Raw genomic sequence first — 13,410 nt, 5'->3', positions numbered from 1 at the left:
ATATGTTAAGCATGCAAAAACGTCGAACGATCGCAGTACTCAAAATGTAGCAAACCTTCGTATTGGGGGTAATCCGTGACATCACACTGACAAAACAGCACTTTGTCTTTGCCATATTTTTCTTCCAACCGTTGAACAAGCTGCTCCCCTGCCTCAGCATTTATATCGCATATAGAAACCTGTAACATTGGTGTTTTGTTAATCTTTGTATCATGGCGTTCCTCCACACTATCATTACAATATAGAATTCTATCTCAAGTATCGAAGTGCTGATACAGCACTATTACGGTCTACGCGACGTCGGTTACGCTACACGCTTAATGTAGAAATTTATTCTTCTTGCAAAAATACATCAACAAAATCGAAGCAGGTCCCAATTTACGCAATTCATTACCTTCACCCCATGTTTCAGCAACTCTTCGCAGTAAGCGCGACCTATTCCTGCAGCTCCTCCTGTTACTAGAGCTACTTTCCCTTTCAAATCCATGTCAATATTCTACCAACTACAGAGACACTAATATATGTACATATTTTGACAGAGTACCGGTGTTTCATCTGACAGTACTCGTCAAAGCCTTTAACTGCCAAGATATTTCACGCTACGATGACGCTAGAAATATAGATTGGACGAGATATTTGACATTACTACTCCTTGACCGTATCCAAAAAATAACAATATCACTCATGTTGCATTAGTTACACTGGATCATTTTTTACAATTGCGTGTATCAAGAACTCTTGCAGTATCATACAAAATTCTACTAATCAATCAGCAAAACAACAAAGGAAAACGAAGAAAACTGTTTTGAAACTGTATGTGATAATTTTATTCCTACGAAAGAAATATAATTTGATTAGTGATCACCTATAATTTTTTCTCACTGCTTCAAATTCGTAAGTGAAAAAAAGAAATAGCAAACGTTGACTTCTTTATGAAGCGCTATCATACATTACGATTTATGCATCCGTTTGCATCGTCATCATAATTTCTTACTCCATAATTAGTCACACTAATGTCAATTACTTCAACAGCGTTTGCCGTACTACGTCTTCCTCATTTCTGGTGAAATGTGCAGATGTCGAGGTGAATGAGAATAATCGATACAATCGCCAAAACATCGACGCCTTGCATTAGGGAACAGTCATATATCCTACAACACACATTAATACAGTTAGTTCGCGTTCGTACAAGCAGAAAGGGTTTAGTCTTGTTTGTGAAGATCGCATCCGATTCGCGCTTGTAGTTCGGCAACGAAACATCGATACACTCCATAATCGATACCTTGAGGCTTGAACTATTCAAGAAGTTCCCGTGAGTGTCTACGAGATGGCATCAACCGCATCAGAAACTGTTGCGATTTACAAAAAATTTAAAGAATTACCCATATTCGTAACAGAAAACCATAATGAGGTATGTGGAAATGTGAAACTAAATATTAAAAATATTGAATTCCATCCCAAATTCACTTGACAAGAAATATTCAAAGACATTATTTTGTAACCACGTGTTGCTCAGCGACATGTAAATAAGATTTCGTAATGATTATTAACCAGGGACTACGGCGTGGACCAGTATGGTGTATGTGCGCTGATGCATTGAAGGATTTATGTTATGGAAAATGATGAATTATGGGGCTACTGAATACAGATATGTAACCTAGCTGACAGCATAATCACGCTGGGATATGTGTAATTGATGTGGGTTATGTGTTGTCAACAGAAAAGTGCACATCTTTATAACAAGGTGGCTGATCATTGAATGTAGGTGATTCAATAAATTTGATACGAAATTTCAGGTGATGATCGGCATAATTTTATTGAAGCAACCTGTTTACATACTGACGTGCAGATTATTTATGTACAAAAAACATCAAACGTGGCGAAATAGGCAAAGTAATTCTTAATAGTTATCCCTGTTTATATTTCACGCAGACACTACATAAATCTATGCAGAGATGTGTATTGAATGTATGTAGAGTGAGGAGGGATTGAAAGAGTCGTTCAAAATGTGAAGACCAAGAGTGATTGGAGCTCTAGTCAATGCAAATGCCTAGAGTGACAACTGTGTGTGTGTGTGTCGAGGCCATGCTATGTACCAACCGCTTAGAAATCGTAAAAAAAGAAGGAAAAAAAAAGGCTGCTGTGGTTGACATGATGTAATTTGGTTTAATTTTTGCATCATGAGTCACCTCCCTTACACCCTCCCGCGCTACCTCGACCCCACTCCTTGAAAGTCTGACTGCAGCTTAATATTAGTGCTGCAAATTAAATTTTCTGGGAGTAATTATACTATTGTGACATGCATTTAAAAGAAATGCAAACTTCGTAAAACGATGCGTGCATATATAGACGAAGTTTCTTAATGGAAACTTGGCCTAATGGTTGGGTGTAAATGTGTTTTTAAGTAAACTGTAAGTAAATAAGTGACTGCCATTGGGTTCAGTCAAATTATTTCCAACATTCAAAAATTAAATAGAAATAGTACATTTGGTATTTTGATCAGTCGTCGGATGTTATTCGGATTAAATACCGAAAGTTTTGACCTCAACATTTGTAATAAACATGGCTCATTAACATAATATTTTGTTTTGTTGATAAGAAAAAACTTCACTAGTTGTCAGGTGGAAAAAAAAGAAGAAATTAGTATGTGTAATCAGAAGTAAACTTGTTGTGAAGAAAAGGAAATTGCACTTTGAAAGGTATAAGAAACAGACAGTGGAGCACTGTGGTTTAATATTTAAGTGATTTCATTTGTTGACTTGTTATTCATACTTTGGTACCAGTAAACCTATAATGATGTGCAAGCAATTTATCTCTTTCATGTATATGATGAGACACTTGTTACACACAACGAGGGTGTCAAACGCAGTGGACATAATCTCATGAGCCACACACAAATTGAATGTAGTCATTATCAGTGATTGTGTAAGCTAAGTATCAGTGCTGTTTGGGATTGATATCCATTAGGCAGTTTACTAAAAGTGATAAACAGAACAGTGCTGTGTAATAATGTGAGGAAGGTAGTCTTAAGAAAATACTATCTCTGTGATTGTGAAAGAAAATTACTCTTTATGTTAGTTGTGCTTATAGTGTGCCTTTCTATGCTTGCACTACCATTGCTTGGAATTTTCCCAATGAATCTGTTACCCTTCTGTCCATGTAACCAATAATCTTGTTTGTTCCCTCTTCTTATTGCTTTGCTAGTACACTGTACGTAGATAGCTATGTAATTGAAGATTCTGAGATAGGTGGTGGTTCACTTCAGCAATTATTTTTTGAGTATGTGTAAGAGTACCATTAATTAGTTTGTTGAATGGTGATTTTAAAATAAAAAAAACAGTAATGTGGTGCTAAAAAGTTTAATGACACGGAAAATGGTTTCTTTTGAGCTTTTATATCTAGAACAGCAATTGCAGGGTATAGACACAAAAAATTATAAATGCTGGTACATGGACCGTTTGTCCACAATAAATTGACTCTTCACATGGTGACGGTCAGCAACAGCAGGAGGCATCCCTTGCCCCCGCATTGGGACTCCTGCGTACAGTAATACTTTGTACTAATGGCTGCAGCAGGATATTCAAGACTTTGAAACAAAGGCCTCTTTGATCCACCAAGAAATGAGACTTCAATAATTAAGGGAAGGCACTTGTTATAATTGTATTTTGTTAATTTTTCTGTAGGCTTGTCCTGCTGTGCTTTTTTTCAGTCACCAGCTTGTGTGTCTTTTACACATAATTCATGTTGGACATTTTCAAGTGAGCTGTTTCTCTTATTTCTGAGATCAGTTTTCTTATAAGTGAATCAAATATTTGAAGTAAAACATGTAAGTAAAAATATGCATTTTTGCACACAGCAAGACAGGTGGGATAATCAGAAAAGAATGTAGTGGATGACAGAAACAAAGAAAGATCTGCTAATTCTATTGGAATTAAGGATGCTGTTCAATTTATATAGTAATATGATGAAGATATATTACAGTTTAACATCTTGGCACAGAGGTTATGTAATATTCCAATATTCATATTTTTATTGAATTCTTTTTTGTTACCACTTTTATCATTGTCTGAAAATTTGCTATTAAATACATTTGCAACTGCTTTCCCAGGTTAAAGTAGTGGCATTTATTTTCTCCTAGAGCACCAATATTTGTTGGTGAAACTATAGTAGGAAATTACAATCATATTGTGTTAGGGACTTCCAAATATGAAAGGAAATCTACATGATGCTGAGAACCTCACTGGTGAACACTCACACACCAGTATTCCCTGAAATGCTGAAAGGCATACACTTCTGAGTATGGCTTATCCCACCAAAATTTACTTACAAAGTTTCAAGAACCAGTTTTAAATGTGAAATCTATAAATTTACTTCCCGCATCCTACTTACCATCCCTAGAGGCAACAAAGACAAGATTAGACTCGTTACAGTGTGCGCAAAGGCATTAAAGCAGTCTTTCTTCCTATGCTCATTATGTGATTAGAATGTGAAGCAGCCTACCACGGTATTTTGTTTTATTTTCTCTGGATAGACCCCACAGACTCAGTAATCCCCATTGCCCCATTGTTGAGTACCTTCTGCTATTCACTAACTCAGTTTTGCAGAGTACAGCCTTCGTTTATGAGACTTTACACATATGGGTAGTACAAATATTATTCTGCTATACCAGCATAGACAAAAATTGGAAACAGAATGACAGTGAATGTAAATGTTGCATTATAGTAATTGCAATCTTAGAAGTTTTGCCTTTATAACTAGTGATAATAAGTGTCAAAATTTGTTGTTGAATATGCTGAACATTTCATTTGGTTAGATTTTTCTATGCATTGCAAATGGGACTCAGAGTTCCTGTGGCTGAAATTTCTGTTGGTTTTTGCCTTGCAGTTACACTGCAGACCTGCAATACCCAGTGTGATGAGGTTTTCTGCCTAAGTTGTATTACTCTCTTGGCTAACACTAACTGAAATGCCTTATGTTAGCAAGAGTAGATAAATTTTTCAGTAGTGTGTCCATCACAAGTACTGACTATTTCACATTCAAGTAGACAAAATTTACTGATTCATCAGCCAATGGAAGGGATTTGTCCTGAGTATGGTGTAGGACAGTTGTGAGCATAGGAAAAAACTTAGGCTACTAATACTATTCCAAATTGGGAGAAACCTTAATGTGTGGTACAGCAAAAACTGTCCTCTGTATCTGCCTTTGATGTAGATCTATGTAGAAGTAAAAAATCTCCAGATATTAGAAAACATAGTAAAAAGATACCATATTAGTCACTGGTCTTACACATTTTCAGAATATTTAGACTCCCATATGTAAATTTCACTTTATTCTGACTTTTGTATTAAAAAGTTCTTGAATTAGGCAGCATTTAAATAGCAAATATTGCTTTAAATTATTTAAATGTGTTGATTGAAGTATCAGATTAAAATAGCAAATGAGTAGCGCGAAAGGAAGGGCTATGGCTACTTTCAGTGTAGCTGTTTTCTCCTAATACGCACCTAGAAATATAAAATCTAGATCACTGCTAGTCGTAATTTGTTATTAGCATACTTTACAGAAGTAACCTTCAGTGGCTGCTTCTGTCTGTTAATGTGTAACTTAACTTTTTCCACATTCTTGAAACCCCTCATTTGTAAATGGATTTGTAGAAAGTAGTATGTAAATGAAAGAATGAGAAATACAGTACAAGCATGCCTTGTAGATGTCAGATGGCACAGTGTTGACTTAGGAGAGGTATTGAAAGGGGGAAAGGATTAGTCTCTGGGAAGCAGGTTTCCCTCGCCATGAAATTTCATCTTATGCTGGGGATATTTCCAGGATCAGAAGGATTATTTCACCACTGTAGCACTGAAATTGGAGTGGGTCATATTCCAATGCAGACTGGATTAGTGGAATCATGGCTTTGTTTCCTTCCATTATTTATAAACTGAATAAGACTTGAGCTATTATGGATAATTTACACCATAGTTGGCATGCATAACATACGCTGTTTGGGCGAGTTCCAATCTATAGTTATGATCCCACACATGTTGCATGCTGCAATTTCTGTCACTATCTGCCCCCATGTAGTGTTAACCAGTATAATCAGCAAATACCAAATGATAGTTGCGAGTGCTATTGTCATTATGTGCAGTCTTGACTCCTACATATTGAGAATGATATAAACAAAATTGCTATATTGTTGAAGTATTAGAACTAGAATTACTATCTCCTCAAATTAACAGCTTGTACTGTATTTCAGCTGTTCGGTGCTCAGATACATGCGATGAGAGGTTACATGGCCTTACAGGATAAAGCTTCCTTGGTGCACACATTTGGTAGAAATTAAAATTTCGTGTATTGGTCATGCTTTTTATATGTTTGGTCAAAGAGTTGTTGGTTAATAGACCTTAGGGATCCTAGTTGATGCTTCATGAACTTTCATACAGTCCTCAGAAACATATCCAGATCAACTTTGATTCCACACCACAGTATTTTGACAGTGTAATTTCAGTTGTTCAGACTTTAAACCATACAGAATTTTTTTTAAGGAGCTTTTATGGTGTACAGTTTCATAATCCCTGATAATGTTCACTTTATGTACCTAATTTGTTCTGCAATATTCATTTCAGTCTTCAAGTATTCTGTATTTGTCTTAAAACAGAAATTGTCACGAATTGTAAAATATGATAGAAGCAGAGACAGAAACAAACAGATGGGTAAGAGGAAATACAAAATTTTAGCTTATAATGGTGATGGTTACAGAACTGGATGATGGCACCACTTGGTGGTTCAACACGTACTGCCAGATTCGTGAAAGGGGCCAACAGAGATGTCCAACAGCTTTTTTTTTTGGGGGGGGCGGGGTGGTTGACTCTGTGGAGCAACTTTATTCAGGAGCATGGCGTTCACCAATACGGTGTTACATGTATTTGGAATAGCCGCCAACAATAATGCATGTACCCTAATGTGTTTTGTTCTTCATTCACTTCTACAACCAGGTCAGCTGACTAGAATATTGCCCAGAATAGACTGATTTAAGGACTTTATCTGCGATAATGTTTGTAGATTTTAATCATTCAGGTTACATTTTTAACCACTTGGAGCTCAACATGGGGGACTTAATTTTAAATTTAAAGTTATTTTTTTCCATAGGCTTAATTTTTGAGAAGCAATTGCCCTTGATTACTGCAAGTAGAAGATGCATGAACCAGGGGAACTTACAGGGTCTTGGTTTGGCTATGGTAGTATTATTTGTAGTGATGGGAAACGAGATAACATGCCTCAAGAACTTCTCATTGCATTTCTTGAAATATGTGCCTCATATGACTCCAGGGGATTAAGTATGATTCTGCAGCCCTGTAAGAGACAGAGGGTAACAGCAGGCTTGTATGTTGGGGAGTGGGCCTATAGGTTGGGTATCAGTGGGTGTGACATTCTATTTATTTATTTTGGTTCCAATTATGATGAAGAATTCTGCCTCTGAAACTTACTTCCAGTTTATTTATTTATTTATGTATTTACAAGCACCAAGGTCATGGAACATGTCAGTAAATGATATTACAACATAAAACTAATAACAGATAAAAATAAAATGTTTATGAACCCAAAATAAGTCAGTCCATAAGTTTTTGAGAGGCCAATGTAAAAATATCCAGACTCGTGAACAGGGGGGCAAGAGGTTTGTGAACTTGCATCACTTATTGCCCGAACCACCTGTTTCTGAGCCAAAAGTATCCTTTTAGAATGGGAAGAGTTACCCCAAAATATAATACCATACGGCATAAGCGAATGAAAATAAGCAAAGTAGACTAATTTTCGTGTTGAGCGATCACTTACTTCAGATACCGTTCGAATATTAAAAATGGCAGCATTAAGTCTTTGAACAAGATCCTGAATGTGAGCTTTCCATGACAATTTGCTATCTATCTGAACACCTAGAAGTTTGAACTGTTCAGTTTCACTGATTGCATCTCCACTGTGTGAAATTAAAACATCGGGTTTTGTTGAATTGTGTGTTAGAAACTGTAAAAACTGAGACTTACTGTGATTTAGTGTTCGTTTATTTTCTACAAGCCATGAGCTTACGTCATGAACTTCACTATTTGAAACTGAGCCATTGTTGCACACAACATCCTTTACTACAAAGCTAGTGTCATCAGCAAACGGAAACATTTTTAGAGTTACCCGTAATACTAGAGGGTATATCATTTATATAAATAAGGAACAATAGTGGCCGCATCACTGATCCCTGGGGCACCCCCCCCCCCTCCTCCCGCTCTCCTTCCTCCCCCCCTCCTCCTCCCCCCATTTGACTATACCCCACTCAGACTTCACATCACAGCCATTCTCAACACTGTGAATAATGAACTCTTGCTGTCTGTTGCTAAAGGAAGAGGTGAACCAATTGTAAGCTACTTCCCGTATTCCGTATTGGTCCAACTTCTGGAGCAATATTTTGTGATCAACACAACCAAACACTTTAGTTAAATTGAAAAATATGCCTACCATCCGAAACCTTTTATTTAACCCACCTAGTACCTCACAGAGAAAATAGAATATAACATTTTCAGTTGTTAAACTACTTCTAAAGCCGAGCTGTACATTTGATAGCAAATCATGTGATATAAAATGATCAATTACCCTTTCATACACAGCCTTTTCAATAACTTTAGCAAACACTGATGGCATAGGCATATATCTAAATTAATTGCCTACATTATCCCTTTCTCCCTTTTTATAAAGTGGTTTTACTACTGAATACTTTAATTGTTCAGGAAACTGGCCATTCGTAAAAGAAAAATTACAAATATGGCTAAATAAAGGCCTAACATGTGCAGCACAGCACTTAAATATTCTGCTAGGCACTCCATCACATCCATGAGAGTAGAATACATGAAATCTGGTAGGCCTGCAATGCCAGACACAGTGTGATTAAAATTCAGTCATATCCTGTAATGTGTATCGTTTGTTTGGTACGATTTGGGAAGAGCTGTACGAAATGCAATATTGGTAGTGAATATTTCACAGATCCCAAAAAATAAAGTGCAAGGACATGTTTAGCTGCATAAAATAAGTTTTGAAAGCCAAACTATAATAGGCATGATTTATACCATTTAAACAACCATAAAATATTTTGAAGCAGTCAGGCATAAACTGGTAGCTCTTTCTGTTCGTAAGCTACTAGTTAATGTATGACTAATGACAGTGTGTTGCTAATTTTTGGAGAGAGAAAGTTGTTTTTAAATATGTGGTTCAGGGATAAAACCTTTATATGTTGTCATAAGTATGGTGTACTTTCAATTATATTTCTGTGTAATAGCCTTCTGAATCTCTGTTCTATCTTACGATACATCCATTATTGTAAAACGTATTCGGGCACATAGGCTGCGCTCTCTCTCTCTCTCTCTCTCTCTCTCTCTCTCTCTCTCTCTCTCTCTCTCTGAGGTGTTGTTCAAGACAAGACAGTTTGTCTTCACTCAACATGCTCCGATGACAATGCTGTATGCTAACAGTAAATGTTGCTCAATGTTACTGTGCACTGCTGACACCAGTTGTTACGTACAAGAATGGTCCATTGACACTTTCAAAATCAGGATGCCCACTCACGATGATGAGCAGGATGTTGCATGCGAAGAATTAGTTCAGAGGCAGTCGAGGAATCAGAAATGCATATCAACACCATATTTCATTTAGCAAGATCTCATACAGTACCTGCAGGTACCATGTCGATGGTGTGTGAAACAACAGGTGACAGAGTGCGCCTCACCAAAATACGAGGTGACTTGTTTGGCAGCAGTCGGGACAATATTGCTGCGTGGGAAGGTGGCTTTGCTAGAATCCCAGTGCGGACAGCCTTGCAGTGCGTGGCTACATAAGGCATTCCTCCAGCAACAGGGAGCCAGTCAGCTGGCAGATATGGTGGGTCAGGTGCCAGATGCAGCCAGGTGTGGACTGCAAGCCCAATACCCCTTCAAGATACCCAGGAGCAAGTTGATGACAGCCTAGTGGGCACCCGAGCCAAATGGTGCCTGTAGGTAGTGGAGGCAGTGGCGAGTTGAGGATGAGGCTGGATTACCAGCATTGAGCTGATGGCTGGCTGACATGGAGTTAACATGGGCAGCAGTAAGACACAAGTACCACTTTGTCAGGAGTGGGACACGCCTCTGGTCATATATGTGGCTGAGCCAGTACAAAGTACAACGTCAGGTTGTGGCATGAGGTAACTCCTCTCGCCACTGTGATAGTCTTGTCTCTTGCACCATGCCACCTCAGCATTATTACAGTCCAAACAGCTCACCTGATCATGGGTTGTGAAGTCTGCTAGGAAGGGTATTGGCACAAAAATTAAGATACAGAGAGGAGGAGGAAGAGGAGATTAGTGTTTAACATCCCATTGACAATGAGGTCATTAGAGCTCGGATTAGGATAGGATCAGGAAGGAAATTGGCCATGCTCTTTGAAAGGAAAATCCTGGCATTTGCCTGAAGCAATTTAGGGAAATCGCAGAAAACCTAAATGATGATGTCCAGATGGGGGTTTGAACCTACGTCCTCCCAAATGAGAGTCAAGTGTGCTAACCACTGTGCACCTCACTCGGTAAGATCCAAATAAGCTAAGTTTGTATTTGCATTATTTGGTCTAATACACAGTGAAGCAGAAGTTGTTCTATCCAACTTTGTGTCTCTTGTCTTTCCTTGACTAAGCATTTATTATTCTGGGTAGAAAATTAAGTTAAGACAAACCAGAAGCTAATTCAATGAAAAAATGGAGATAGCTTTGCTCAGTGGATGGCAATAAAAAAGTCATTACTGTGTGTAAATGGACTTGTTTCACTACAATTTTGTGCAGATGTTCTCGCAGACCAACAGAAAATTCAGCTGTTTAAGGCAGTGTATTGATATGAGCAATAGTTACGTGAGAAAGTTAATTTTGCACATGTAACAGTCGCAGTTGACACCGTGACAGCTGTAACTGGGTGATACACAGCATAACCTGATAGCTGCAGTCCCAGGAAGTAGTTATCACAATAGCAGTGATTTCTTACCCAGGTGGCGAGGGCAACACAGTTCAATAGCTCTCAGCATACTTTATGTGATCATGGAGAATTTGGCTATTTTTCTCAAGACTCTGGAACAAGACAGATTTCTCTTCATATTTATTTGTGGATATGTGATAACCTCCTATACTAAATTGCTGCTACTGTGATGTTTTCCCAGATAGTGTCTTTGGGTTGAATGCCACTCATCTTAGCAGTTTGTGAACCAGCATCATATATATTTCTGGAACAAGTGAAAGGCCATCACAGCAGATAAGTTATCAGGTCACAGTTTTGTTGTCCTATTAACAACAAAACAGTTTACCCACTAAAACATTGAAGATGTGCTACAGAATGTACAGAACAAAGAAAACCGTGGAGTTTCTTCTAGATAGAGAGAAATGTCTGAGTACAGGGAAATAACATAATTGCTGAAGCACTCAGGGATCTGGTGGAGGAAGCACTGTGATTTGCTGTGCAGGCCTAGAGTCTGCTACCAACTATCTGTCGCATAGGGTTGGGAAGTGATGGGAAAATGAGTGGTTAGAACAACAATCTACAATTCTTCAGATTGACAATAGATACCTTGCCAGACATGTGAACCTTCAGATGCTACTAAGAACAGAAAATTGTGTGATGATACAATTTCCTTGTATATGAAGAAGACTGCAAACAAATGAACATGATGAAAAACACATTTGTTACAACATACGAGTATGTAGTGTTTATTTCTTTATGAACAATTTCCAGTCTTAATGCAGACTCTGGTGGTGCGCCCCCCCCTCCCCACACACACAGGCTGAGTCACTAACTATTGCCACCAAGAATAACTCTGAAAGTATGACAGGAGCTGAAAAGTTTGTGGAGCACAAAAGTTGCATGAGACAACGGGGGCCCTAACATGACGGTGGTTTTTTGCTGCTAGGTGGGGTCGCTTCAGAGATATGAAGGTCAACTTTTACAATCATCAGGCACCAGAAAAATCCTGTGTTCTTTGGAGAAGGGAATCTGATGTGTTATGTTGCTGTCATCTGTGTTCTTACTTCCAGAATAGGTTCAGGAGATTACATACACTTTTACCTGACCTTTCTGAAGGCTACTATTCTTTACAAGAAATTCCTAGAAGAATATCCTCAAACATTCTCAGTGGGGCATCTGTGGATGTCTTCCCATTTTTATTGTTCTCTTTCTACTGCAGCTGTACATCAGCTGTTCTGTTGGGGTAATCATGACAGACTATATTGAACAAAGAACATTGCCTTCCAACTTACATAACGAATTATCACCGTCTCTGACTTTGTCATTAGTAGAATAAGTAACATCCATGGTACAGAGACCATTGCAGCGGCACCAGTGTTGATTTCGACCATTCAGGGCACATTTTAAATCCAGCATTGTTGCAGGTCAAGAAGAACGTTCGAAGTGTGAGTTATGGTCTTCGTATTTGCAGCCTTGGGTGGATTACTGCTACTAAATTTTTGGATTTTGAAGACGCTGCTGTTCAGTCTGAGGGGATTTGGTCTGCCACAACTATAGCTGGAGTCACAAACGATGGCCGCCGAATTGAGGCTTGTTCTGTGCGCCAACGTCACGATTTCTCCGACAGCCAATGAGCGTTCAGTAGTGTTCTAAGCGCTCTGCTGTGAATGTAGTACGGAGTGCGAGCATTAAACTTCATCGTAGCGAGTTATTTACTGAATTTTTATTGTATTTTTCCGATTTGTCATCGATGACGGTGATGGCAACCAACAAATTCTACGTAAGCAAGCAAAGACATAATTTGCAGGATATACGTTTTATTCGAGCGCACAGCACCTGTATGCGGGTACCGTGACAGTCACGTGGAACCGGCAACAATGCGAACCACCTCCGCGACATGACCTGTGCGAACCGCCGTCGTTCATGAATCGGACTACAGGCATTGTTGTGAGGCTAGTGAACCGCCACGATCTGTACAGTGGATGTTGCTGGTAAATCAAGTGTACAGGTCCTTGTTCCAGACACATTAATCTACGTGACGTACACGTCAGTGTACCATTACGATTGCAAACTTTCAACATCCACAGAGAAATAGCGGAAAGTGTCAATAACACTAAGTTCAAATTTCAGAAAGTGACCAGTTAAAGAAAACTGCGCAATCACCGAAAAAGCTGGCACAAAAAGCAGTGAAGAAGTGAAATCAGTGAATGTGTCCAATCCCAATCAGACTGCAATCTCTGCTGACAGTGAAATGAGAAGCAGTTGTGTACGTGTAAAAAGGAAGGCAAACACTGAAATTTGGCCGCCTCAAGCAAAGTATTTCAGTCTATAACAATCAAAAAAGGAAAAGATTATTGACGTAATAATATAACAGTACACTGATGGACGAGCTTTCAAATTTGCATTACGGT

At 38.5% G+C, this 13,410-nt stretch overlaps 2 protein-coding genes across 5 annotated transcripts in view; one reads left to right on the top strand and one right to left on the bottom strand.

Annotated features, from left to right (window-relative positions):
• Positions 1–563, bottom strand: part of LOC124605671 (15-hydroxyprostaglandin dehydrogenase [NAD(+)]-like) — an 88,133-nt gene extending 87,570 nt beyond the window's left edge. For both annotated transcript variants that reach the window (XM_047137519.1, XM_047137520.1), the window contains exons 1-2: positions 395–563; positions 56–179 (exon numbers count right to left, since the gene is read on the bottom strand). In XM_047137519.1, coding sequence (XP_046993475.1) covers positions 56–179; positions 395–487 — 217 coding nt within the window. In that variant the 5' untranslated portion in view covers positions 488–563. The remainder of the gene's footprint in view (positions 1–55; positions 180–394) is intronic.
• A 597-nt stretch (positions 564–1,160) lies between these two features.
• The window catches only part of LOC124607230 (sulfated surface glycoprotein 185-like), a 28,075-nt gene continuing 15,825 nt past the window's right edge, over positions 1,161–13,410 (top strand). For 2 of the 3 annotated variants that reach the window (XR_006978789.1, XM_047139502.1), the window contains exon 1: positions 1,161–1,411. The gene's annotated coding sequence lies outside the window, so the exon portion shown is untranslated. Of the gene's footprint in view, positions 1,412–1,506; positions 2,412–13,410 lie in introns of those variants that run through there. The other variant, XM_047139503.1, reaches the window with a different exon arrangement.

Source organism: Schistocerca americana, chromosome 3 (assembly GCF_021461395.2).
Source record: "Schistocerca americana isolate TAMUIC-IGC-003095 chromosome 3, iqSchAmer2.1, whole genome shotgun sequence".
In the NCBI taxonomy this organism is placed as follows: domain Eukaryota; kingdom Metazoa; phylum Arthropoda; class Insecta; order Orthoptera; family Acrididae; genus Schistocerca; species Schistocerca americana.
The sequence above is the reverse complement of the archived record's forward strand: the minus strand, read 5'-3'. Positions and strand labels throughout refer to the sequence as shown.